General features: G+C 46.0%; 1 protein-coding gene across 1 annotated transcript; it reads right to left on the minus strand.

The window, feature by feature from the left end:
* Positions 1-27,446, minus strand: Pofut1 (protein O-fucosyltransferase 1). Its single transcript, XM_057781926.1, has 7 exons — positions 27,206-27,446; positions 25,116-25,237; positions 20,769-20,951; positions 19,148-19,260; positions 8,957-9,149; positions 7,135-7,377; positions 1-2,613 (listed from the first exon to the last, which is right to left on the minus strand). Exons 1-7 carry the CDS (start codon positions 27,345-27,347, stop codon positions 2,425-2,427), a joined length of 1,185 nt encoding a protein of 394 aa, XP_057637909.1. The 5' UTR covers positions 27,348-27,446; the 3' UTR covers positions 1-2,424.
* Between the last annotated feature and the right edge of the window lie 2 nt (positions 27,447-27,448).

Consider the following 27,448-nt stretch of genomic DNA (forward strand, 5'->3'; position numbering starts at 1 on the left):
GTGAAATCAGTTTATTAAATTCACAACTTTTGTGCATAGTTTTTTTTCCCCCTTTTTTTCTGAGAAACATTTCTTTGTGTAACAGAGAAATTGCTCTGTAGACTGGGCTGGCCTTGAACTCAGAGATCCACCCACCTCTGCCTCCTGAGTGCTGGGACTACCACGACCCAGCTCATAATTTTTCATAACTTGCATCTTGAAGAAAAAGCTTTGCAGGTAGTCGTTTTCAAATCACAGTAGTAAAAACTGGGGACACATTTACGGTAAATCACAGACTATGGATGGAACACCCCTCATGGAAGTTTACATAATTAAAAGCATTTATTCATCTATGTGTGAGCAGTGAAAACACAATGTGTGGTTAAGTAAAAACCTAAGACATTAAACATGGTTATGTAGATTGGTATCTTTAAAAAAAAGAAAAAACTGAATTACAAAAATAACTTGATATGCTGAGACGGTGGCTTCTCAGCCCACCTCCAGCACAATGGGCTGGCTGCTCACCCCAGCCAGCACCAGCCTTGGCTTCTATCCCTCCTCTCATCCATTTCGTCATAAACACAGGCCAGGTCTCCTTCTTCTGTCTAAAACCTGTGAGGAGGCCCTGCGGTCTCAAAGTTTGTCTACTGCTGCCCCCTCACTGTCTCGCTGACCCCTCCCCTCGTTGCACCCCCGTCCGCCAGCCTGGGGCCTTGCATGTGTGGAGGTTCTCTTTTAACTTAAAATGGCTTCCCTGTACGCACAGTCATGGCTTTTCTTGCAGGACTCCCCATCCAAAGTACACAAGCTTTGCCTTCCTTTCTGGGTGCATTCCTGATGCTGTGAGGCTTTCTCTGCTGCATCCCTCTTTCAGTAAACACTTCCTGAATGAAATCACGGAGCTATCCAGAGGGATGGAAGCTACTGGTAGGCTTGGTCCTCGAGCTGGCAGCAGAAGTCAGCAGCAGCCAGGGCGGCCCACCGTTTCCCCAGGTGTCCCCCGGAGCAGAGTCTAGCAGCAGACAGAACTGAATTCTAGAAGGCCCGATCTGGTTCACCACCCATAGCTGTGCACCCTGGGAGAATCATTCATTCCCCACCCCCCCAAAAAAGAGAAGGAAAATAGCAGGGCCAAAGTAAACAATAGGATGCGCATAAGGCACTAGCACAGTGCCTGGCCTGGAAAGCTGGCAATAAGCAGCAGCTAAACTCCACAAGCGCTACACAGGGAACTCGGTCTCTTTCACATTTACAATGTGTACTAGCTGACTTGACGCTTAGAACCTGTCAGACGCTTGCTTACAGGGCACAAACTGAGACACTACAGTGCCTGCCACACTTCAGGAACACTGTACCAATCAGGATGGTCTGCAAGGTCACACACCGAGGCCCCCACCTCTCAATGTCCCCAAGCTAGGTGGATTTAGATCCACCGGATGAAAACTTGCAGGTTCTCAGGAATGAGAACTGCAGTCTCAGAAAGACCTCACTACCCCAGCAGTGTACTGGCTGGAAGGGCAAAGGCTGTTTCCAAGCTGGGGCTTCACAAGGCTTCTATGCACTAATGGAGGTTTGGAGAGCAGTCCTTGGGGAACAGCTATGTGAGGGCTGAGACCAAAGGCAGAGGCTGGGAGGAGAAGGATCTACCAGACAGCAGCCTCCAGCACCCTGGTTGCACAGGGATGGTGCTGAGGCCCTAACACCATCACCTGCTGTGTGAGCACTTACCTGTTGCAGAACACTGCATAACTGCTAACTCCAACCTGCAGTGTTCACCACAGAGCAGTCCAGGGATGACGGGGCTGGGCCTGCAGTGGGGATGAGTCTAAGGATCCTTTAGGGAATCCCTGGAAAAGCAGCCGATAGGCCACCTGCTCCTTGTCTTTGTATTTATAAGGTCACTTTAGGCATCTCTGCTAAGGGAGTCCACTGACTTTAAAAACAAGGGCGAGTTTTCAGGTAGTCATGGCTTTGCATCAAAACTATAGAGATCAGCTGAGTGTCTTGCTACACACCTGTAATCTCAGCACTTAGGAGGTAGAGGCAGGAGGACCAGGAGTTCAAGGCCAGCCTGGGCTATAAGAGATCATCTTAACCTCAAACCTTGCTCCCTCCCTCCCGGACATACGAGTTGAGAAACCCTATAAAAAAAAAATCTTCCTCCTTATGAAGTAACTGTTTGAGAGAGTTCAGCACTGCAGGCTGCTCCGAGCAGGGCAAGCCCCAGGCCAGAGGTGGGCTGCTCTATATGTGCGTGTTCCCTGCAAGCACGGGTAGCTGAGAGCGGCTCCGGCTGGAGAGCATGGAAGTCCGTGTCTGGGATGGAATGCCTTCCTCTTCTAGGAAGTCTCTGGTACTGTTCTCCATCTCTGCCAGGAGAGAAGAGGCGCTTACAGTCCCAGAACACCCTTAGCTGCCAAGTCTGGCTGGGGGCTCCAAGTGGGATCAAAATTCATCCCGCAGCTGAGAGGGTTTGTCCATGCCAAAGAAGGATGACTGCCTCCCGTGGAGGTCCCGCTCCCGCTTCACGAAAGCAGTGAAAGAGGAGACACAGTTGCCAATGAAGTGGTCAGCCTGGCCAAGGATGTACAGGTCGATCTGGGCCACCTCAGGTTTCAGGCTCACCACCTTCACCTGTAGGGAGGAAGGTAAGAGCATGAGCAGGTGCCAACAGGCCAGTCTCAACATTCCTCTCCTGACTGAAGTCTCAGATAGAGGGAAGATTGGAGAGGATGAAGATGTGCGCTGATGTCTTTGAAGTGTGCCCACCTGAGCCCTTTCTCCAGCCCAGCTCCCTGAGATTCCTGAGCCTCCTATAGCATGGTTTCTAATTGGTTTTAATAGTAAAAACCCCGGAGTCAGATATTAAGGGGTGAAAGCTGAAAGATCAGAGAAGCAGAGCAGCAGCCACTAGTTCTTACCTCTACGAAATCCTCAGACTGAATAGGGTATCCTCTCTATAAGGACTGAATGCCCTGAGCTCCTGTGTCCTTCTGCCTTTTATTCTTCTCTCTGCCCAGCCAAATCCCTTCCTGTCTCTACCTCCCTAGTGCTGGGATTAAAGGTGTGTGCCACCACTGCCTGACCTTAATGGTTAACTAGCTCTGCACTCTGATCTTCAGGCAAGCTTTGTTAGATCACAAACAAAACATCATTACACTGCTCTTACTGGATGGAGCCTTCCTCTGCCTACCCTACAGTGCCCTCACAACTCATTGAAAGGCTGCCCAGGTTTGGAGGTGTACTCATGTGTGCCATATGACCTTAGTAAGCACAAGGCTCTGGGTTGTTCTAGTCCCAGCATCAAATAGTCCTCCCAAGAAACCCCTCATGTCAGCTATGCACTGCTTGCTTGGCTTCCCTCAAGCCGGACACGGGAGCAAGGACCATGCTCCCCCCTCATCCTGCTGTCAAGATGCCCTCCTCTTCCAAGCAGCATTACCAGGCCCGATGTCCTTACAATCTACTGACCCCGTGACCTTTGCAAAGGTAGGTCACTTCCATCTACCGACCCCTGCGACCTTTGCAGAGGTAAGTCACTTCGTGTGAGGGGCCACCTCTCCCTGGCCTGACCAACTTCAATAGCTCTTCCCTGTCTCTCACTGCCTCTTCTGGTCTGGTCACTACAGAACTGCTGTAAGAGACTTCTTTTTTTTTTTTTTTTTTTGGTTTTTTTTTTGGTTTCTCTACAGCTTTGGAGTCTGCCTGGTATAAGAGACTTCTGAGACACCCATCTCCCCTGTCCTCCTGCTATCCAAGCTGCATACCCTTTACAGGTGCTCTGGGCCTTTCAGATAAGGATGGCAAGTCATCAATGCACCTGATAAGGCCTGCTCAGGCTAGCTCTTCCATCACCCACTGTCCTTACAGCGACAGCCGCCATCTGCCAAGCTTCCTCCCTTTTTGTTTCTCCTTAGGACCTTTACAAATACTGTTCCTTTATGAGGTGTCCTAGCTAGTTTTATGTCAATTTGACACAAGCTGGAGTCACCAGAGCAGAGTGAGCCTTGGTTGAAGAAATGCCTGTAGAAGACTGGGCTGTAGGCAAGCCTGCAGACCATTTTTTTTTTTTTTTTTTTTTTTTGGTTTTTCGAGACAGGGTTTCTCTGTGGTGGAGCCTGTCCTGGAACTAGCTCTTGTAGACCAGGCTGGTCTCGAACTCTCAGAGATCCGCCTGCCTCTGCCTCCCGAGTGCTGGGATTAAAGGCGTGCGCCACCACCGCCCCGGCTCTGCAGACCATTTTCTTAAACAGTGATTGGTGTGGGAAGGCTCCCATTGGGGGTGGGGCCAACCCTGGGCTGGTGTTCTGGGTTCTAATAAGAAAGCAGGCTAGCTGGGTGATGGTGGCATACACCTTTAATCCCAGCACTTGGGAGGCAGAGGCAGGTGAATCTCTGTGAGTTCAAGGTCAGACTGGTCTACAGAACTAGTTCCAGGAGAGCTGGGCTACACAAAGTTACCCCATCTTGAAAAACTAAAAACAAACAAAAGCGGGCTAAGTAAATCAGTAATCAGCACGCCTCCATGGCCTCCAGGTTTCTGCCCGGTGCTGGGTTCCTGTCCTCACTTCCTTCGATGATGAACAGTGATGTGGAAGCTCAAACCAAACTCCACCCCCAACTTACTTCTGGCCATGGTGTTTTATTGTGGCACTAGTAACCATACCTAAGACACGGGCAAACCTCTCTGTAACCGGGTAACTGCCAATCACCCTTCACTTCAGATCACGTGGCACACCTCACACGTGTCCCAAGGCTCTTAGAGCCCCCACCATGCACCCCAGCACATGGCTATCTCTGTTAACACCCTGGCCTGTGGGACCTGACCTGGACCTTTGTTGCTCTGCTCAGTCTCAACATACGCAGGTTTAACAAACCCTGTCCTCACTCCTGTTTGCCACCCACAAAGTCTTCTCCAGTCTAGGCTGTGGCCCTGAAGGGAGGACCACATTTCATTCATCTGGGTTCCTAGATTAAAGGTGTAAGGTGTCACTCAGAACAAAGAAGGGACCTGGGGAGGTTGCTCTGTCCGAAAAAATGTTTGCTTTGCAAGCAAAAAGACCTGAGTTCCACCCCCAGAATGCATATTTAAAAATCAGCACTGCTACACTTGGTTGGTGCCTTCAATCCCAGCACTCAGGAGGCAGAGGCAGGTGGATCTCCTTGAGTTCAAAACCAGACACAGTCACATAGTGATACTGTGTTTTTTATTTTTATTTTATTTTTTTAAAGAAAGTAAGCTAGCTTAGTGGTGTGTGCTCAAAATCCCAGCATTGAAAGGAGGCAGGTAGTTCAGGGCTTGCTGGCTAGCTAGCATGGTCTACTTGGTGAGTTTCAGGTCAGTGAGAGAGCTTGTCTCAAAGCAAAAGGTAAATGGTGCCTGATGTGCTCTGACCTCCACACACAAATTTGCATGTGTGTGGACACACACGCAAATGTCACACATCACAAAGGGGAGGAGAAGAGTAGAAAGTGAGCCCATGGGAAATGGGGCTGAGGGGGTGAGGGCAGGGGTGGGGCAATGAGCTCACAGAAAATGGGGCTGAGGGGTGAGAGTGGGGCAAGAACACCAGCACAGGAACAGGAAGTAGAAAATATCAAGAGGCTCATGGCCTAACAAATGCATCAACCCTACAGCTCATGAAACTCCCTGGGACTCTCCATGCTTCAGCTCTGCCTGCAAGGGCTCTGCCAAGGCGCCTGGGCTCTAGTGGAGACACTATCACTGTCATCTTACCAAAACCCCCCAAACAGTCCCACCCACTCCCTGAACTTACCAGCTCTGTCACTCCAGCCATAGCTGGCTCGCCCTGGGGCCTTGTAGGTAAGTTCTGCCCCTTCTAAGCCCATCCCTCAACTATAGCATGCAGGGGTAGTGAGTGGACTGGAGGGCTCTCAGCTGATTTTCTATGTGGGAAATGGGCAGGACAGACCAGAGGGCACCGGCCACACACTTCCTTGTTGGTTAGAGCATCTTTTTTTTAGGGGGTGGAGCAAGTGAAAGGACAGAAGGCATCCAATGACATAAGGCTCCCGATGTCTGCCTCCCCCTTGATTTTAAACATTCAAATAAATATTCTCTTATCTATTTCTATATGTTGGAGTTCTTAGACTTGAAAACACTTTTACATAAGCCCTTGACAACCTCTAAATTATACTTCGACACACATTTTTTAAAAATTCATCTTTCTACCATCTTCCTCTTAAGGCCAGCCTAGCATCTGAGGTCCTCAGTTACTCTGGTCCCCTGAATGCTCACTAGTCGCTTAGCCACCACACAGAGGCACACTCACTCACCACTTGCTGCTCCCTGGTACTAGAAAAGTTCTGCTGTTGAGCAGCACTTCCTGAGACAGTCCCTGAGCATCAAAGACCGTCCCTCTCATTCATTTCTGGTGCCTAGGAGCGCTAACTTACTGAGTATTACTTTACGGTGGGATGCTGCGGGAGACAAGTGCTATTGGGTCACACTCCATGGAGGAGGAAACAAGCACAGAGGGCTCACAGTGAGTAGAATTCAAGGCTCCAGAGTGTATTTCTTAAGCCAGGTGAGATGGTGCAGGCCTGTAACCCAGCACTTGGATGGAAGTGGAGGCAAGAAGATCAGGAGTTCAAGGTCATCCTCAGCTACCTATTACATTTTTTAGCCAGTGTAGGTTACATGAGACCTGGCCCTGTCTCAAAAATAAAACCAAACCAAAACAGAGTATATGCGCTTAACTTCTCAGCAACTGTGGATCCTTCTCAGAGTCCACTATGTCCCTATTCAACAAAGCATCTGCACCACGTGTCAGGCACTGTCTTAGATATCACGATGAGACAGGTGACAGCCTGCAGAGGTCAGAGCACTAGGGGAAACCTCAGAGAACAGAAGAGGGGTCTACACTAGTCTTGGGTGGTCTAGAACGTGCCTCAAGGAAAGAAAGGGCCATGGGGACTCCAGGAGGGATGCGTGAACTTCTGGAGTAGAATGAAAACTGGAGAGAACTCGGAGATGTCTGAGTTGCGGACAGAAGGAAGGTTAGGAGAGTGTGTAGCCAGGCGAAGGGCCGGTGGGGGAGCACGAAGCAGGTATGACAGCTGTGGGACTAGCGGAGCCTTGTTTCCATTCCCTCCCGCTGTGCTCCCGCGGTGCTCCCTCTAGGTCAGGCATACCTTCTCTGTGAAGAGCTGTTGGATCTCTGGCACATAGCTCTCAGAGTCCGTGGCGATGTAGACTGACCTGGCATTCAGTGCCCTCACCCAAAGCTTCACAGCACGCTGGATTTCCTTAAGGTCGGGAAGGCACATGGTCATGGTGAGGGGGGCTGCTGTGCTGCGGCTGTAGCCCACACACTGAGGGGAAGCCATGAAGTGTGACCCTGCAGTCCCGTCCTTCAGCATGGCGCAGGCATTCTTCTACAGGGAGGGGTGGGCAGTGAGAAGTTAGAGAAGCAGACACAGGACTGGGTAAATGGGAAGGAGTCTAGAGTATGTACTGAACCCAGGACTTGGTGCATGTTAAGCACCATGTTCCACCACTGAGCTATACTCCCACCCCCAATACATGTATACTAATAGTATTAAGAGAAAACCCACGCATGGTGAGGCTGATCTGTAATCCCAGCACTTGGGAGGTAGAAGAGGCAGGATCAAGAAGTTAAGGCAAGCCTTGGTTACACAGTTAGTCTGAGGCCAACCTGGGCTACACAGGACCTGGAGTGGGGGAATACTAAAACAGCAACATAGGTTATTTCTGAGTGGGGTTTGAAAAGCATTTTTCTGTTCTCATTGTTATCTGGAAGTTGACTGGAGCTCAGCACTGCCGAGGAGGCTTATCTGATTCCTGCTGAGGTGGGACTTCTGATCACTCCCCTGAGGCACGTGTTTGCTGTGGCTCCAGAGAGATAGGCTTTATCTGGCTAAGGTGGGTACAGGCTATTTCTGGCTGGTTATCGAGTTTTTCTCATGCACTTGAGTTTTATCAAGCTCTTTCTTACCCTCTAATGAGATGACTACATGGTTTTTCTTCTTTGGGTATTAGAACAATGAATTTCATTCCTGGGATAGACTTTGCTTATTAATACTTTGGACCTGTGCTCCTATGTTTACCAATTAAAATTTTTTATCTCAGTTTGGTATTGGTTTAGGTTAGCTTTTTTCATAGTGCCGGGATGGAACCAGGGCTTTGTGCTTGCTAGCAAATGCTCTACCACTAAGCTATACCCCAGTCTTGAGCATCTTTTCTCTTTCTGTGTTCCAGGAAAGAACAGACGGCAGCTAGTCATTGTACGTATATGAGCACGTGCATGGTTCAGACCGCTCACAGAACATTCTGAGCCCGATCCTTGGGTCCTTTTCCTTACAGAGGGGCCAGAGAGAGTCTAGAGGTTAACTGTGAAATTACCTTACTATTAATCATGTGTGTGATGATAAGACTCTGGCCTTGCCTCTATAAGGCAAATGATCTACCACTCTGCCATACTCCCAGTCTTATTAATGAACTTAACCTAACTTTTTTTTCTTTCTTTTTTTCAAGACAGGGTACTCTATGTAGCTTTGGGTGCCTGTCCTGGAACTAGCTCTTGTAGACCAGGCTGGCCTCGAACTCACAGAGATCCGCCTGCCTCTGCCTCCCGAGTGCTGGGATTAAAGGCGTGCGCCACCACCATTCAGTTATATTTCATTTTCAGCAGCAATCTACTTGCTAACTCAAGTGGGGCAGAGGACTTCTAGGCCAAGGACCTCTGTCTAGCTTTCTGCCTAGTTTGGGATCTGACTTAATGCCTCAATTTACCCATCTGTACTCAATGCTAGCTTTTCAGCAGGTGCTCTACCTACACACTCCTGACATGTGCTGTAGTAGCAAGATCATGATATATAATCCAGACTCGGTGGAGTTAGCTGCCTCTGCTCCAGGCTGAGACTTTCCACCAATCACTACAGGCCTGAGCTCTGCTTAGGCAAATGTCAGCCAGAGAAAGGAAAAGGAAGTTACCCAGTCAGAGCCAATGCGCAGATGAATGCCCACATAGGGCCTGATGAGGTGGGTGCTGATTTGGGCCTCGCCTGTCTTCACCATCTCATCAGACCACACCATGTACTTCTGGAGTGCCCTGTGTTCCTCCAGGACAGGGAACTGGGCTGGGGCCCCTGGCAGTGCAAGCACTGGATGTTCCTTTGGAGAAAATCTAGGTATAAGACGGACAAAGGGAAGTCAGAAAGAATGCACAGAGAGCCCTGCTACTACCCCCACGGGAAAAAGGATGACATTGCACCATGCCCCAGAGACCCTGTGGAGAGGCCCATATAACATGCAAGAGACGCAAAGGTTGTGAAATCTCAACGGGCTGATAAGAAACCTTGGTGGAGACAGCAGGCACAATATGCAATACTGTTCCTGCCGCACGGAATTTACAACCTCCTTTGCTTGTTTAACAATTAAAAATTTACAGTAGAGCATTCCAACATTTTATATATCACGCTGGCTTCCAGTCTGTGGTGTAGTAATTTATTCCAGGGTGGGGTGTCTGGACCAAGCCTTGCCCTTTTACCCACTCGGCGGGACTGAGTACATGAAGCTGCTTACACAGACAATGTTGGTCCCACTCACAAGGACTGTGCACATGGGACAAAGCTAGTCATTCAGCACTTAGCAAATACTTACTGATTGCCTATGCCAGGACCCAGGAAGAAAGAGACCAGCAAGGTCCTACCGTCATGTAGTATACCAAAGGTCTGCAGATAACCCAGCACACCCTCTCAAGACTCTCACCACACAAAATCTTTTCTGCAATGTTTCCACATCTTCTCTTCACTAAGCCAGGCTCCAATGGCAGTGCCCTCCTTCCATGTGCCTCGATCACTGCTTAGCACATGTGAGGGCTCGGTAAGACAAAGAATAGTAAACCTGTGTTTCCTCTTCAGCTCAACCCAGACTCCAGTCTAGCAAACATAAAGCACTTTGCTGCCCATGAATTTACAATGCACTGACTCCAGACTTCTGCATTCGTCTCCTGTCTCCACCTGAAACATCTTCCCCACCCGCTGAAATCCCTTCTAGATATTACAACTAAATGCAGCCACTCTGGAAATGTTTGTGGTTAGTTTCTCATGAAATCAGACATGCAATTACAATATGACCCAGTGATGGCACTTGTGGGCATTTATCCAGGGAGATGAAAACTTGTATTCACACACAAACATATACACTAATGATCACAGCGGTTTTACTTCAACTGCCCTAACCTGGAAACAACCCAGATAAATACAACAGCACATCCCTACCATGAGCTGTCGCTGCCATAAAAAGCATGGGCTTTCAACACAAGCTATGGCTCTTAAGGGAATTATTCTAAGTGAAAAAAAGCCAATCCCAACAGGGCACAAACCATATGACTCCATTTACATATTTTTTTTTTTTTTTTTTTTTTTTTTTTGGTTTTTTGAGACAGGGTTTCTCTGTGGTTTTGGAGCCTGTCCTGGAACTAGCTCTTGTAGACCAGGCTGGTCTCGAACTCACAGAGATCCGCCTGCCTCTGCCTCCCGAGTGCTGGGATTAAAGCATTTACATATTTTTGAAAGGGCAAAGGGAGAAGAGGTCAACGGCTGCTAGAGTTAGGGATGATGTGTGTTTACAGAGGCAGGTGTAGTAATAATATTTACATTGAAAGAATTACTCAGGCTGGGGGGTGGTGGCGCACGCCTTTAATCCCAGCACTCGGGAGGCAGAGACAGTTGGATCTCTGAGTTCGAGGTCAGCCTGGTCTACAGAATGAGTTCTAAGACAGGCTCCAAAACTACAGAGAAACCCTGCCTTGAAAAAACAAAAAACTACTCAGTATCTTAACTGTGGTACTGAATATATAAACCTACACTAATTATATAGAACTAACATACACATACACACAGTTGTGCATAAGTAAGACTATCTGAACAAGATAGGATCACATCACTGTCGAGATCCTGGCTAGGATACTGAGTCAAGGGTATATGACAAGATCTCTCTATATTGTTTATCACAACTAAATGTGGATCTACAATTGCCTAATTTTTTTTAAATAAAAATTATGAAAGGGCTGGGAAAATGACCCATGGGATAAAGGTGTCTAAGCCATATGACCTGAGTTCAATTCCCAGGCCCACATGACAGAAGGACAGACCGACTCCAGTCAGTGGTCCTCTGTGTGTTGTTCTTCTAAACAAATGAATAAATGCAATGAAAGGAAAACAAAAAAAATCGTAAAGCATCATGAAATATTGTAAACCCTACAACAAACATGGAAAATAATTCATAGGCCCATGGACTACATCAGCAGACATTAATATTGTTTTTGGCTTCAGAGTTTAAAACGTACATACCTAGGGCTGGTGAGATGGCTCAGAGGGTAAAAGCATTTGCTACCACACCTAAGGACCTCATTGGTTCTCTGGAACCCACACTGAAGGCAGGAAAGAACCAACCAACTCCTGTTCTCTGACTCACACACATACCCCAAAGTAAACTAAAAAATAAAATAAATACAAAGCCCTACCTCACCATCTCTTTCCCTTCTTTTCTTCTCCCTCCCTGAAGACAGCATTTTCATGTATGAGTCCATCCATCACCCATCCATCCATCATCCATCCTTCCATCACCCATCCATCCATCCATCACCCATCCATCCATCCATCATCTATCCATCCATCCATCACCCATCCATTCATCAATCCATCCATCAATCCATCCATCCTTCCATCATCCATCCATCCTTCCATCCATCCATCCATCCATCCATCCATCCATCCATCCATCCATCCATCCATCCATCTATCCATGCCTTAATTTCCTTGTCTTATAACAGACCTGAGACTAGCCCTACCTCATAACACTATTAAAAAAATGCAATTACATATTTTAAGGTATACAATGTGATGTTTTGTATGTAATGATCAGCACAGTCAAGCTTATTAAGATACCCATTTACAGGGCTATTGAGAGGATTAATTAAATTAATATCCGTAAAACCTTTAAAGCAGTACTTGGCACACAGAAAGGTCTTACAAAATTCTGGGCATTATTGTCATGTTGCATGTTGAACCTAGTTCAACTTTTAAAAAACTGAACCTTATGTCTGGTGATTGGCCCATGTTGATCATGGAAATCACAGGGTCATGATGACATCTCTTGAGAATTTCCAGTTTGAATGAGTAAATCCTTTGTTAGCCAGTGAGGCTGTTTCACCCTCCACTCATACCACAGAACTGCAATGCACCTGACACCCATTCTTCACACTGACCCAAACACATTGATCAGCAAATGTCTTCCAAGCAGATGGGTGACCACTCACAGGCCTCAGTTCCTTGTCCTCTGCATTCTGACACGCTTAACAACCATCATTTCTGCTGCCAGAGTTCTGGACGGAACTAAGGACAGTGGCCCTAGCAGTCTCTTTTTTAAAAATATTTATTTATTTATTATGTATACAATATTCTGTCTGTGTGTATGCCTGCAGGCCAGAAGAGGGCACCAGACCCCATTACAGATGGTTGTGAGCCACCATGTGGTTGCTGGGAATTGAACTCAGGACCTTTGGAAGAGCAGGCAATGCTCTTAACCTCTGAGCCATCTCTCCAGCCCCCCTAGCAGTCTCTTTACCATGATTTCCCCAGACACTGTCAGAGGCCTAAGCAGTGGAAGCAGGAGGAAAGGGCCCCCCACAGCCTGGTTCCCTCTGATGCTTCTGTTTATATGTATATACGTGGCAACAATGTACCGAGTCATATTACGTGAGAAGTAATTGCTTTACTTGCATATTAACTCATTTAATTCCCACAAGAGCCTTGTGAGGGAAGTGTGCCTACTATTATTTTACTGATAAAGAAACTAGACACAAAGAGGCTAAATGACATGCAAAGTCACAGGGTGGGAACTGGAGGAGCACGGTTTGCACTCACGCAGTCTGCTTCACTGTTTTTTGTTTTTCAGTTTTAAAGATGTACGTAAATATGTCTGAGTGTATGTATGTATATCATGTATATGCATGTGCCTGTGGAAGACAGAAGGTTCCAGATCTCCTGAAACTAGAGTTAGATAGGTAGTTGTGAGCTGCCTGATATGAGGGCTGGGAATAACCTGGGTCCCCTGCAAGAGCAGCAAGTGCTTTTGTTTTAGACAGTCTGACTATACAGCTCTGGCTGCCCCGGAACTATGTAGACCAGACTGGCTTTGACTTACAGAGATCCTCTTGCCCCTGTCTCTCCAGTGCTGGGAGCCATCATGCCTGGCTCAGCCAGTGCTTTTAACCAGTCCTACTAGTTGTTTCTTGACCCCTAAACATTACTCTCATCTCCCAGACAAGGAGCACCTCCTCATAGGGGTATAAGGCTTACTTCTCTAAGCCGCAGTCCCTAGCACAGGCAGCAGGTGCCATACATATTTTTAGAATTGAATGTGAGGAATCAGGGGCCTTATAAAAATACCAGGGCATGCTGATGGTGGTGGGTAGAGGAGGAAGAAACTAATGTTGCTTGAGCACTCTACGAGGGGCTAGACCCTGGCTAATCTCTTTTCAGGTACCACCTCAGGGACCTCTGAAAGGAAAAGAGCTTTTCTGACCTAATGGATGGTGACTCACTAGAATAAATTGGGATTTATGCCCTTCCTGTTCTCTTGGGAAGAGCTTGGAACTGACCCTTGGTGAATTCCAGTTTTGGAATGTCTATTCCTGTGCCCTGGACCTGGGCCAGCACAAAGCTATCCCAGTAGGACCACATCAGCTGTGGCTCAACAGGCAACAAGAGATCAAGACTCAGCTGCTCACTCTCCCTCAGTGCTATCTGGGAGAACTGATTAGAAAAGCTGGAGGACCCTTAGTTGCAAAGAAAACCTAACCAACTCCACCAGCCAACCTGACCATTCCCTCTTAGGTCCAGAGAAGGCTGGCTTCCTGCTGTAGAACCTGGTGAACTTCAGTGGTACATCACCATCATAGCCTGGCTACTGAGGTCCTCTAGGCTCAGCATCCATTTATGGAACCAGTAGATGATACCAGGCTGAGTACAGAGGACAAAGAAACACAAGCAAGGCAGAGTCTTGCTCTCAAAGTCCCTGCCATGATGGACACTTTCCCTCCTGCTCTTTGCATGGCAGTTCTGGATTAGCCTTTAGGGCTTCATAGATTCGCCATATAGGTCCTGCCAATCACACATGACCTCTGTTGTCTTCTCAGGTTTCAGCCTGGGAGAATGACCAGCAATGTACTACAGTTTGGCTATGAAATCTTTCAAAGGCTCATGTGTTGAAGTCTTGGCCCCCAGTGCAGCACTGACCAGAGGTGACTAGAGCACGAAATCTCCAACCTTATCAATGGATTAACTCACCAAGGGGCTCATAGGTTGAATGGACTATTAGGGGGTATGGTTTAGGTGGAGAAAGTAGAACACTAAGGGGATACCCTAAAGGGTATTGTCTTGTCCCTGGTCCTTCTCCTTGGCTCTTTCTGCTTCCTGTCCACCGTGTGAGCTGATTTATTCCATCACATGCTCCCTGCCACAATACTGTGCCTCATTATAAGGGCAGAGGTAGCAGAACCAAGTGACAAGTTAAAGCCCTTGAAACCATGAGCCAAGATGAATCTTTCCTTCTTTAAGTTCATTTTCTCTGGTATTTTGTCACAGGACAAAAAGCTGCCACCATATACTCAGATATCTGTTCTTTATACATGAGGATAATTTCAACACAATGGTCCACATACTTCCAAGAACAAATTGCTGAGAGCTGATGGTAGCAATGGCTTTACTGAAGGCCACTAAGAATATGCAACATGCCAGGTAGTGGTAGTACATGCCTTTAATCCCTGCACTTGGGAGGCAGAGGCAGGTGAATCTCTATGAGTTCGAGGCCAGCCTGGTCTACAGAGTGAATGCCAGGACATGCTCCAAAGCTACAAAGAGAAACACTGTCTTGAAACCCCACTCTCCCCGAAAAAAGGAAAAAGAATATACAATAAATAACAACTAATACTATACAGGTCAACCCACCAGATGAATAACTTTCTGATGGAGGGCCTCACTAGGCAAAGACCATAAGTCACTGGCTATGGAAACTGGTCACTTCTGTCTGTAATTTTTCTCATGTGCCACTAATATTCCTTCCCTAAAAACAGCTGTGGGTATTTTCCCCACTGCCTGTGTGTTTATCTAGTATATATAGACCATCTATTGGGCACACATACAGCTGTGGATGGTCAGGAAGATGATTTCTGCTTAATTGTACAATTTTGATGATTAGAAATAATACTAGAATATTTTTGAAAATTGCAATACTCTCAGTTACAAAGGCAGCTTTTTACACATTTAGCTGATTTTAGATTTCAGGGCAGATTCAAAACAGACTAGTTACTCCTGCAAAAATACATAAAGGCAAGTTCTCAGGTGTCTGTTTGTTGAACCAAAGTTAAGCCAATAACATTAAGACATAACACCCTGCAGCAATTGAGTTTCTGCACATACTCCTTGCTTCAGTTTGTGGTGCAGGACTCAAGGTACAGCCAATTAACTGTTTATTGTTTAAGTCCTGAGTTTCAATGTCACTCTCTGTCTGGGAACCCTGACCACTTACAGCTATGTGCCTGCTCTACTCACCATGCAGGGTCAGCATGACCTCCCTAAGAGAAACCCTGTGACTTATCTTCTGTCATTAGAATGGGTCAGATCCTGTATACGCAACTCATAACTGTCCAGGGTGGGTGGTTGAGGGAGGTGTGCGCAGCGAGAGCTATGTGTCGAAGGCGGTGTGTGCCGAGAGAGTTGTGTAGAAGACAGAACTGTGTAGAGATGGAGCAGCAGCTGTGTAAAGATGTGTAAGAGGAGATATGCTGGGCTGGAGAGATGGCTCAGAGGTTAAGAGCATTGCCTGCTCTTCCAAAGGTCCTGAGTTCAATTCCCAGCAACCACATGGCGGCTCACAACCATCTGTAATGGGGTCTGGTGCCCTCTTCTGGCCTGCAGGCATACACACAGACAGAATGTTGTATACATAATAATACATAAAATAATAATATATAAAATAATATTTATATAATTACCTAAAATAAGTAAATTTAAAAAAAAGAGGAGATATGCTGAAGAGAGATGTGTAAGAGACAGATGTGTGGGCAGAAGAGAGCTATTAGCTGTGTAGAAGAGGTGTATGAAAAAGGTAGCTATGTGGAGACAAGTTTTCAGAAAGAGATTTTTTAAAGATGAAGTTAAAGAGAAAAGTTACCATCAGAAAGCGTGTGTTTCTTTATTACCCCTCAGACAGAAAAAGTTTAGCCCTCGCCATATTCATGGATTTTTTTTTTTTTGCACACCCTAGGTGCAGTCTCGAAGCAGGCCTGCTATCACAAGACTATGATAGCAAATAAACACGTTATCTGTTGAATTGAAGCTCTACCACAGGATTCACAGACTGAGAACCAGCAGAGCGGAAATGATCCATGTGGCGGGAGACAAAACAGATGAATCAAACTGTGCCATTCAGCTTTAGCATGAGTGAGATTTGGATGCATGCTTCAATACTGACAAAGCCTGAAGACAATATGCTGCTATATGAACAAGTTAGACTGAAACACGCAAATACTACATGACTGTCAATCCAATGCTTGAGGTTCCTAGAATGGGTGAGCTCATAGCAAAATTAGAGTCACGTATACTGGGGAAGGGAAAGTGGGGAGTGAAAATTAGCCTTTACTGAGTACGGTCTTTGGCTGAGAAGAGGAAAAGGTTCTGGAGATGGAGGGTTGCAATGGCCACACATTACCACATACATAATGTGACTGAGTTGTACAATTATAGTGGTTTTAAAAAAGTTCATTGAGTTGGGCATGGTGGGGCACACCTGGAATCCCAGCAAAGTAAGGCAGAGGCAGGAAGAGCATCGGAAGTTAGAGGCCAGTATACATAGCAAGTTGCAAGCCAGAACCTGTCTCAAAAATACAAAAACAAAACAAAAAACCAAAAAATCTCCATCAACATAAATATACATACATATAATGCTATTCACTCTTTTAAACTCTCATGTTTTCATGTTTGAAATTGACCCTGCTAAAATTACTGTTTACAAGTTCAAGACAAGCCTGAGCAAACAGCAAGTTTAATTAATGTATGTAGATGTGTATATGGATATAAATATACTAAAGGGCAAATGCACTTACAGAGGGCTAATGGTGCTCCTGTAGCAGTGGGATTATAAAACATTTAATTTTGCTGTTGTTTTTAGACAGGGTTTCATGTAGCCCAAGATGGCCTTAAACTTACTAATGTAGTTCACACTGGCCTTGAACTCCTGATCCTCCTGTGTCAGCTTTCTGAGTGTGAGAGTTACAGGTCTGAGTCACCATGCCTGGCAATTTGTCTATTGAAAAACAAACAAACAAACAAACAAACAAAAAACAAAACCCCAAAAAACTATCTAGTCTGTGGTAGATATTCTAAACCACTCATTGCAAAAAATTAAATGTTAACCTGTATTTAAACTTTGTATAGCAGAGATACCATAAAGAAAATAGAAAACAAGTTTCAAACAAAACAAAACAAAAAATCCAAGCCAAAAGAACTGTCCAAGCTGGTGATAGCATATGCTTTTAATCCCAACACTCAGGACTCAGAGGCATGCAGATCTCTGTGACTTCGAGGCCAGCCTGGTATACAGAGAGTTCCAGGATACTAGGGCTACACAGAGAAGCCCTGACTCAAAAAACAAAAAGAAGGAATGGGTTTTTGGGTCAGACTCTGCTATTTCAAAGTTCATGACCTTGGACAAGGGATTTTGTTCTTCTCTGCTTCCTGTTTTAAGTCTTAGATGACCACACCATTCCAAAGATTCATTAATCCTGAGCTTAAGCCTACCAAGACTTTAGGAATTGTGGCATACAGCATGCATGAAATGTGTTAGCTCTTACTATTTTAAAGATTCACATGCAGATCCAAGTTGGTTATGTGGCAGCCTTACTCCCTTGAGTATTTAATCATTGAGCTCAGCTTCCTTTTGTAAAACTGATGACTGAGAAATAGGTAGTTCAGTGGTAGAGGGTTTACCAACGTGTGTCAGGTCCTGAGACTAACCTCCATCCAACATTCTCAAGATGAAACTGATAATAACAGCCATTTCATTAAATTTCTTATAGATACAATTAACATAAAGCATGTGAGTGAGAGCTGACTGCTTGCTTAGTATGCACCATACCTACACTTTCTATGCTAGGAAGCAAATTCTTTAGTGGAAACTGGGATCAGAGACCTGGAATGGTTTTCAGTCTCCCAAGAAAGAGGCAAAGCTGGGTTGAGCTCATACTGTCTGTATTGCTGCTCCTCTTACTCCCTAATTAATCTGGTTTTGTTTTTTGTTTTTCTTTTCTTTTCTTTTTCTCAAGACAGGCTTTCTCTGTGTAGCCCTTGCTGTCCAGAAAAACTCTGTAGACCAGGCTGGTCTCAAACTCAGAGATCTGCCTCCTGAGTGCTGGGATTAAAGGCGTGTGCCACCATGCCTGGCTTTTCAGCCCATTCTGACACCTAAGCCCAGGCTCTTTCCTGCATTGCTAGAGCCTCAGTGACAGATTCCCCATGCAAGGATATCAATCTGACTAGACTGTGGTTCTCCAAAGAAAAGGGCTGGGCCATCCTCATTTTTACATACACCTTTGGTCTCTGAATACTGTGTCTCACACATGACAGACGCTCCATAAATATTTCACAGCTTGTGCCTGTGTCCTGCTAACCTATTTTTTAAAATAGGGCCTATGGCACACAATTAATAAAGCCTAGCTAGTAATTATGAGGGTGACATCACTTCTCAGTCTGCACCCGAGCTTTTCTCTAGGCAATGCTTCCAGTTTTTCACCCTGTGAAGAGGAAGACAACAGGGGAGTGATTCTCACGCCTGGAGGAGGAAATCGACACGCATGTGACTGAACAATGTTCTTTTTATGACATCCCTTATCAGCCGAGAAACTCTTGCTCAACCTTGGGGCAGGTCAACATCCCGCTGTGTCAGGCGATGAGATGGAAACAGATCACATAGGATCCCAAGTTCAACAGAGAGAACACAGTGCTTGCACCTTTGGTCTCTTACAAGAGGGTGGAGTAGAGGTGGAAAGGCCAGGAAGGAACTGGATGCCTCTGAGCCCCAGCCCTCCCTAAACTCAGTACTGCTATCCCCTCCAAGTACCTCTGGATCCATTGTTCTTTGTAGGAGGCACTGAAGGAAATGCCTGTGAATAGCTCCGACTTATTGAAACTCACATGAAACTGGTCCCAGAATGGTCCAAAGGGATTTCCTTCCTGCAAAAAGAGAGCGGTGGAAAGCTTAGTCAACGGGAGGGCAAGTTACCTGGGGATGAGGCCAAAGAACTGCAGAGAGGGCCTTGAGAGATGGACGGCGAGACACCTGGGAAAGAATTCTTATAGGACGGCCCCTTGGCTAGGGGCCGAGGGGAGGGCTTGTGCGCTTTTGGTTTCCAGCTGTGTGTGAAGGAATCTACTCTGTTCACATGTCATATACCACTAACCCCGTAGTGGTAGGTTTGGGCTGGAACTATGCTAGGAACTAGTGCAGTGGTTCTCAACCTTCCTAATGATGCGACCCTTAATAACATATATATGTATATATACACACACATACATACACACATACATACATACATACATACATACACATATATATAAAACCTCATGTTGTGGTGACCCCTAACCATAAAATTATTTTCATTGCTGGTTCATATAATTTTGCTACTGTTATAAATTGTAATAAAAGCATCTGTGTTTTCTGATAGTATTAGGAACCCCTTTGAAAGGGACATTCAACCCCAAAGGGATTGTGACCCACAGGTTGAGAACCATGAAACTCAAGCTTTAAGAAGATACTATAGTATGCCACTTTTCAAGATGGAATCAGACTTACAGAAGGTAAGACACGTGCCCAAGGTCAGACAGCTGGTAAGGGCAATATACGGGGAGACAAGCTAGGCCCTTTTATTTTTTTTTTTTTTATTATTTTTTTTTTTGGTTTTTCGAGACAGGGTTTCTCTGTGGCTTTGGAGCCTGTCCTGGAACTAGCTCTGTAGACCAGGTTGGTCTCGAACTCACAGAGATCCGCCTACCTCTGCCTCCCAAGTGCTGGGATTAAAGGCGTGCGCCACCACCGCCCGGCCAAGCTAGGCCCTTTTAAAATTTATAGCTTTTCTACCATTTGCACCAAAAGATATTGGGGTGTATCACTCACAAAATACCAGAAATGCAAATTTTTACTAATTATCCATGGCAGCTCTTGTCCTGCTGAGAAGTGGGAGAACACTCACGTTAAGAGTGTGAACAGGCCGGGCGGTGGTGGCGCACACCTTTAATTCCAGCACTCGGGAGGCAGAGGCAGGTGGATCTCTGTGAGTTCAAGGCCAGCCTGGTCTACAAAGGGAGTTCCAGGACAGACTCCAAAGCTACAGAGAAACCCTGTCTCGAAAAAAAAAAAAAAAAAAGAGCGTGAACAGTAAGCCAAGCTACACCATATTGACCAGGGCTTCCTTACACCACGAGGACATCATCAGCACCTTTCTCATGGAGCAGTCTGCATGTGGGATGCTATGCGGGCATTGGTTACTATGCTGACAGCACTTCTGCTCCCAGGTGCTCTTCCATACAGCCTACAGTCTATACGTCAGCTAGAGCAGGTAGAAACAAAGCTCAGAGAAGTGTGCCAAAGGTGACACTGTTAAAAATGGCCAGAAAGAGACCAAATCCCTATCTTTCCCCACACTGCTACATCAAGGGCCTAGAGTTCAGAGAACAGGCTCTACCTTCATGGGACATGTCTTCTTATCAGGACTCCGCTGGGCTGCCACCTCAAAGCAGTATGCCACCCGCTTCTCGGGGGGCCAGTGGGTGGGGGCCAGCTTTTCCATGAAGTCCTCCAGGCTAACAACACGATGGTAGGCTTGCAGGGGCTCCAGCTTGAAGTACTTCTGGTAGGACACATGGAGCTAAAGGAGAAAAAAGAGGGATACAGGTCTCCATAGTAATTCTAAGACCCAGACTAGGTGATATGAGAGGCCTGGAGTGGGCTTCGGCTCAAGCTCAGGGGTAGAGTTCCTGTCTAGCATGCATGAGGCAGTAGGCTGCATCCCTATTACAACAGCCGCGACAAGACACTAAAGTTAGGACAAGGACAAACTGAGAGAAGCGATCTTCCAGCTCAAGAACAAACAGCAGCATCTCTGGTGTTCAAAACGCCTGATATCTACAAGGAAAGATAGGTGAGTGAGACAGCAAACATCTCACAGGAAAGGAACCTAAACAGCCCATACATTCAAAAGATGCGCGGCCTCACCAGTAGTTATGAAAAGTAGGCTGCTGCTGTAGTGGCTTTACTTCTCTCCTAAGAGTAGAATTTTAAAGTCAACTCTCATTGTTGGAACAAATGTACAAAACTGAGCTCTATGGCCCTCTCTACATGGCTGCTGGAAGTAGTGCTTGCTTTGGGACAACTACTTGGAGTGCATATCCAGAGCATGGCATGCCCCTTCTATAGACGGTATTCATTCTGGAGAGGCTCTGGTACTTCCTAAAAGAAGTGTGGATGGCACTCAGTTACTCAATGGAAGCCAAGGAAAGAAGCAGTCATATCGCAAAGTCCATGAGGGTAGTTGCCGTCAAGCAAGAGACCAGGGTTAGCAAACTTCTCATTGACTTGACCTGCAAAAAAGCTTTGTCTCTTTTCAAACAATTCTTTATTTCTTCTCAGTACAGGGATGCATGATATCAGAAAAGCATGCACAGTGGTACATGCATGTGATCAGAAAAGCGTGCACAATGGTACGTGCATGATATCAGAAAAGCATGCACAGTGGTGCATGCATGATATTAGAAAGGCATGCACAGTGGTACATGCATGTGATCAGAAAAGCGTGCACAGTGGTACATGCATGATATCAGAAAAGCGTGCACAGTGGTGCATGCATGATATCAGAAAAGCGTGCACAGTGGTACATGCATGGTATCAGAAAAGCATGCACAGTGGTGCATGCATGTGACCAGAAAAGCATGCACAGTGGTGTATGAATGTAATCTGACCACTTGGAGATGGTGGTGGAAGAGCAGAGAGTTTGAAGCCAATCTGGGCTTTATAAACTGTCTCAGAAAATCAAAATAGAAAAAAAAAAAAGAAAAAAAAAAGGAAAATCAAAATAGAGATGATGAGGCAAGAAGAAGAATATGTTCACGAGGACCACTTCTAATCAGGTGAGTTCATGAATGGCGGTTAGAGTCATCATCATAAGTTTTTAATTTTTTTAAAAAGTTTTAAGTCAGGTGTGGTGTATACCTGTAATACTAGCACTTTGGAGATAGAGGCAGGAATTCAAGTCATTCACATTGCAAATCTGAGGTCAGCCTGGGCTACATGAGACTCTCTTTAAAAACAAACAAACAAACAAACAAAAAACCAAAAAACAAACCAAACAAAAGAATAAAAATTTAGCTTAAATACATTCTTACAACACCATGGAACAAAATCTGGATTCTATCCTACAAGCCAAGGTTTCTCAAGCATATCCCAAGAGGTCAGGTGAAGTAAAAAGGTTTCAGAGTTACAAGTGTGGTAGTGCATCCCTTTAATCCCAGCACTCAGGAGGCAGAGGCAGGCGGATCTCTGTGAGTTTGAGGCCAGCCTGGTCTACAGACTGAGTTCCAGGACAGTCAGGGATACACAGAGAAACCCTGTCTTAAAAAATCAATCAACCAATCAATCAATAAAGTATAAGGCTCCAGAGTTAAAGAGATCTAGAAAATTCTGTTTTAAGCTGGCTTCTTTACTGCAGCAGGGCTTCTTAAGGCCTTTGCTGTGCTGTTGAATATCCTCAATCTAAAAACTTGGGATAACGGGAATTGGAACTTTTTTTTTTTTTTTTTTTTTTTGAGACACTTGATCTCACTATATAGCGGTAGCTAGCCTGGTACTTGTATGTGGTTCTGACTGGTCTTGAATTTACAATCTTCCTGCCTCAGCCTCCAAGTGCTAGATGTACAGGACTTCATTACAGTTAGCAAGGTTTGCTTTTCTGGAAGAATTGATCTGTTGACAGAGAGGAGATTGCACTAACTACTTAAGAACAGAAAAGGGAGGGGAATTATAGAGCTACTATAATGATCCTTATATTTGTTCAAGAATGCATTATTTATTCACTTAGTTTTATTTTAAAAGAAATTTTGAGACATTCCCATGTAGCCCAGGCTGAACTTAAGCTCAAAGCAATCTTCCTACTTCAGCTTCCCAAGAGCCAGAATTACAGGCATGAGTCACCACACCCAGCTTATTAAGCATGCAGTTAATATGTACCTCCCATACATCTAAGTGAGATACGAAGTGGTCTAGATACCAAAGAAGGTGAAGCTGAGGCTTTGAGAGCTGAGTGTCTATTCAAGAGGGGCATTCAGGATGAAATCTAGAGCCCAGGTAAGTAGAGATGGTGGATACTGAGGCTGGAATTGCAGATGGTGACACAGGTTTGTAGGCAAAATAGTAAGTGTAGCTCCAGTGTTCTAAATCTGAGATACCTGTGGCAACTAAGCAGACCTGAGTGTCTAACGTAAGAAACACAAGCCTGTGGTCAGACAGCACCTACCTGTACCAGAGGTGTACTGGAGGTGTAAGGAGAACAGTGAACCCCATCTAATCAACGGCACCTAAAACAGTGAGCTAATGGTGGCAGCAGCAGCTGCTATTCACTGAATGCTGACTTAGTTCCAGGTGCTGTACTCAGCCTTGTACAAGGGTCTGCTCACCTGACTCAGAGGAAGGACATCACCAGCAGAACCATGGGTGAGCCCTGACCTTGCTGAGGTCAGGACTGCAGAAGCCATGTCCTGGAAGCCAGGGGAGGAGGGAAGTTTAGGAAGAGGAGAGGCTCATAGGGAGTCATTGGGTGGTCAGGTAAGACACAGTTTGAGAAATAAACCTTGATTTGGCAATTCTGAGGTCGCTGGTGACCTCAGTGACAATAGTCACTTTAGGAACTGGAAGCTTATTTGAGACAGGTTGTGAAATCCATAGAAAGTAAAGAAGTGGAGACTCAGTATGACAACTGGCTGAGAAGGCTAGGATACAGCAAGCCAGCAAGACAGAGACAGATGAGCAATAAATCTATCCATAAAGCCTAACAAGTCAGATCTGAGGAACTTCCTGTGTCCTGGTTCGGTATACTGAGGAGCCCAGCAGATTCTAAGAGAAAGACCTGAGGCAGGATCAAGGCACTACTGTCAGTAACCCATTCAATCCTCATCACGAGGTAGCCAATCATCACAGGTTATTGTAAAGATGAGGAAACTGAGGCACAGAAATATGAAGTAGTTTGCCCAGGCTATACAACTTCCATGCAAAGAAAAAAAATAAAATACACACAGAGAAAAAGCATTGGAATTAAAAACGGTGTTTTGTTCGTGCTAAGTATATATATTTTTAACTACTTAACTTTTTGTTAACTACTTAAACTTTTAAAATCAATTCATTAAATGTTAAGTTCCCACATCCAGGTCTCTGGGGACACGGTGAACAGAAGGAAACAGAAGGCCATGGGAAGACACAAAGAATAAGCTAAGTATTAGCAAATGATGAGAAAGTCATGCTCAGAGACCTCTTGCTGGGATGAGAGGCAACACTGGAGCCAGACTGCCTGGGTTGGTAGCCTTGAACATACTACCAACTAAACCACGCCTCAATCTCTCTTTTAAAATTGATAAGAGCACTTATCACCTACTATTGACCAATAGAATGTTCGCGAGGTAGGGTGAATCAGGACTGGAAACGGAGGCTTTAGTTTCAAGACAGTCTCTGGAAGTAGTCAGCCTTGGGGTTGAATTCAAATACTACCCACAGGCTGTGCAATCTTGGGCAAGTTACCTCACCCCTCTAAACCTGGGTTTCCTCGAGGATGAGCTGTGGGAAAGATGAGCTAATCCTCATGCAGTGTTCAGACAGTTGCCAGCACATGGCAGGTGTTGGGTAAAAAAGTTGCTATTTCAAGGAAGACAATTCTAGGCAGAGAACAGGACAAGCCTGGAGTGGAAGTGAAAGCCAGAGGCCTTAGAGTCAAGCAAGTCAGCTAGCATGGGGAAGGTGGACAGGGGCCGAGGTTAACACAAGTACTCACGTTGGTGAAAGGAGGCTTGTGATGCTGGTACTCAATCCATGGAGGTACAGCCAAGGTGCGGTTCAGTAGCTTTGCAAATGCCAGGGAGCCCAAGAAGTGATCGGCCTGGTTCCCAAAGCGCCCTGGAAATGGTAGATTGTGGGTAGAGTGGTCGGGGCACTAAGGGCATGATGTATGAAGGGCTCAGAAAAGACGTTCATCTGAGATGGGGGAGGGTCAAGTCACCCAGGTGAGTTAGTAACACTGGCACCTAAGAGGTCTAGGCTTCCACATTTGACATTGCTTAGTCACCCCAGATACCACGCCATTTCCCTAACATGCTCCATGCTCCTTACTCGTTTTCTTTGCCAGGAGTGTCCTTTGGCCTGTTTCTACTTACTTGCACAAGGAGGGGGGGTGACCCTGATACTTCATTTGCTAAGACACTTTGATCACCCCTATCCAATTCTCTTGCTCTCAGCATGGATTTGAGTTATTTTATTTTATGAGACAGGGTCTGTGTTGTCTTGGCTGCCCTGAAACTTGTTTTATAGACCAGGCTGTCCTTGAACTTGTGACAATCTTCCTGCCTCTACCTCCTAAGTGCTAGGATTACAGCTGTGTAACCAGATTATGGATTTATTTATGTGCCGGGGATTTAACCTAGGGTCTCAAACATGTTGCGTGCATGTGTGCATTACTATTGAGCTATACCCACAACGTGGGTTATTCACATTTGCCATTTCCCCTCAAATGTCTTTTTCCCCCCAACTTTCTGGCTTTTTCTATCAACTGTTTTTTTCAGCCTGTGAATGTTTCGCATATAAAGGCCTATTTGGTTTTTGTTTGTTTTCTTTTGTTTGCTTGGTTTGTTTGTTTTACCAAGTTCTCACTAGGTAGTCCTGGCTGCTCTATGTAGAGCAGGCTGGCCTTAAACTCACAGAAATCCACCTGCCTCTGGCTTCCAATTCTGAAATTTCAGTTGTAAGCAACCACACTAAGCTATCATTGATACGGCATCCATTCATCCACTCCAAAAACACTGCAAGGCCAAAATGTGCCGGATGCCACAATATAAAATGTTACATGTTACAATATAAAATAGGGCAAAGGTAAAGATCTCTGCCCCCCAGGCACTCAGTCCTAATTCAGGTTTGGAGACACCAAACATGAAAACAAATTCATTACCGGATAGATTTTGAGAGTTGCAAGGAAGAAAACGAAAAGGTTTGGTGATGGGAAACTAAGGAAATTACTTGAGCAGAGATCAGTGGGGTCAGTCCTCTCTGGCATGTATGCTGAGGCCTCAAGGATGAGAAGGGTGGGGTGGCGGCAGAGGAGGCTGTTCCAGGAAGAGGGAATAACTCATAGACCTTTGTGTGTGTGAGGAACAGAAGAAAGCAGGTTAGTGTGTCTGTAGCTGGAGGGCCAAGGGAGAAAGGGTGTGGAGAAGACCAGAGTGGAGCCACTTCATCCAAGATGACAGCCATGGTCAGGTATGCAAGCAACTAAGGGTTGTAAGAAGGAATGAATTTTTCAGTGATGATCTACTATTCCATTTAAATTGCATCTCTGGACTGGTTCTTAAGAGTCCTTGTTATCTTTTATTACTCAGTTTTTATCACCTTGTACCAAATTATTCACGTACTTAAAAAACCAAAAAAAAAACCAAAACTTTGGTTTATTGTCTGTCTTTCCTAAAATGAAGGATCTACAAGGGTATGTATGAGGTTTATCTGTCTCATTCACTACCGGCACAGAAGACAGCGCCTGGGACCAAAAAAAAAAAAGGGGGGGCACATAAATACTTGCTGAATGAATGTAGGAACTGCCACGATTTAGCGCGGGCAAGTCTTGCCCGAAAAACTCCATTTACTGGTCTCGGATTAGACCTTGAGTGAGTCACTTAGCTTCTCCCGTCCGACGAATGGCAAGTTGAACACTAGTGGCCCCTCTGCACCCGTGCAGCTAGGGTAGCAAAAAGCACGCCTTGTCCCGCTCCAGGAGGTCTCTCCTGGACCTAACGAGGCGTCTCTAGGAGCCTCGCAGAAGTGGCTCCGCCTCCCCAGCCTCAGTTTCTCCATTTGAGCAGTGGGCTCGGGAGGCCTTACCCATGCAGGGACAGTAGAGCAGGTAACCGGCCAGGTCCCAGGAGTCCGCCGACCGCCCCCGGAGAGGCAGCGGCAGCAGCAGCAGAAGTAGGAGAGACGCCGGCAGCAGCAGGTGTGGCGGTGCCCACGCGGCGGCGCCCATGTCGGCGGCGGAGCCCCAGAGCGTCGCGGCTGAGAGGCGGGGAGGGGGAAAGCCGAGGCGCGAGTGGCCGCCCCGCTCCCGACGCTCCCCGCGCGCCGCCC

Source organism: Chionomys nivalis, chromosome 9 (genome assembly GCF_950005125.1).
Source record: "Chionomys nivalis chromosome 9, mChiNiv1.1, whole genome shotgun sequence".
NCBI classification, from domain to species: domain Eukaryota; kingdom Metazoa; phylum Chordata; class Mammalia; order Rodentia; family Cricetidae; genus Chionomys; species Chionomys nivalis.

Coding starts and splice junctions, on each gene's coding strand:
- Pofut1 (XM_057781926.1), bottom strand. CDS start 27,347: ATGGGCGCCGCCGCGTGGGCACCGCCACACCTGCTGCTGCCGGCGTCT. Junction 25,238..27,205: donor GCTCTACTGTCCCTGCATGG/GTAAGGCCTCCC, acceptor TACCATTTCCAG/GGCGCTTTGGGAACCAGGCC. Junction 9,150..19,147: donor AAAGAACAATGGATCCAGAG/GTACTTGGAGGG, acceptor TCTTATACCTAG/ATTTTCTCCAAAGGAACATC.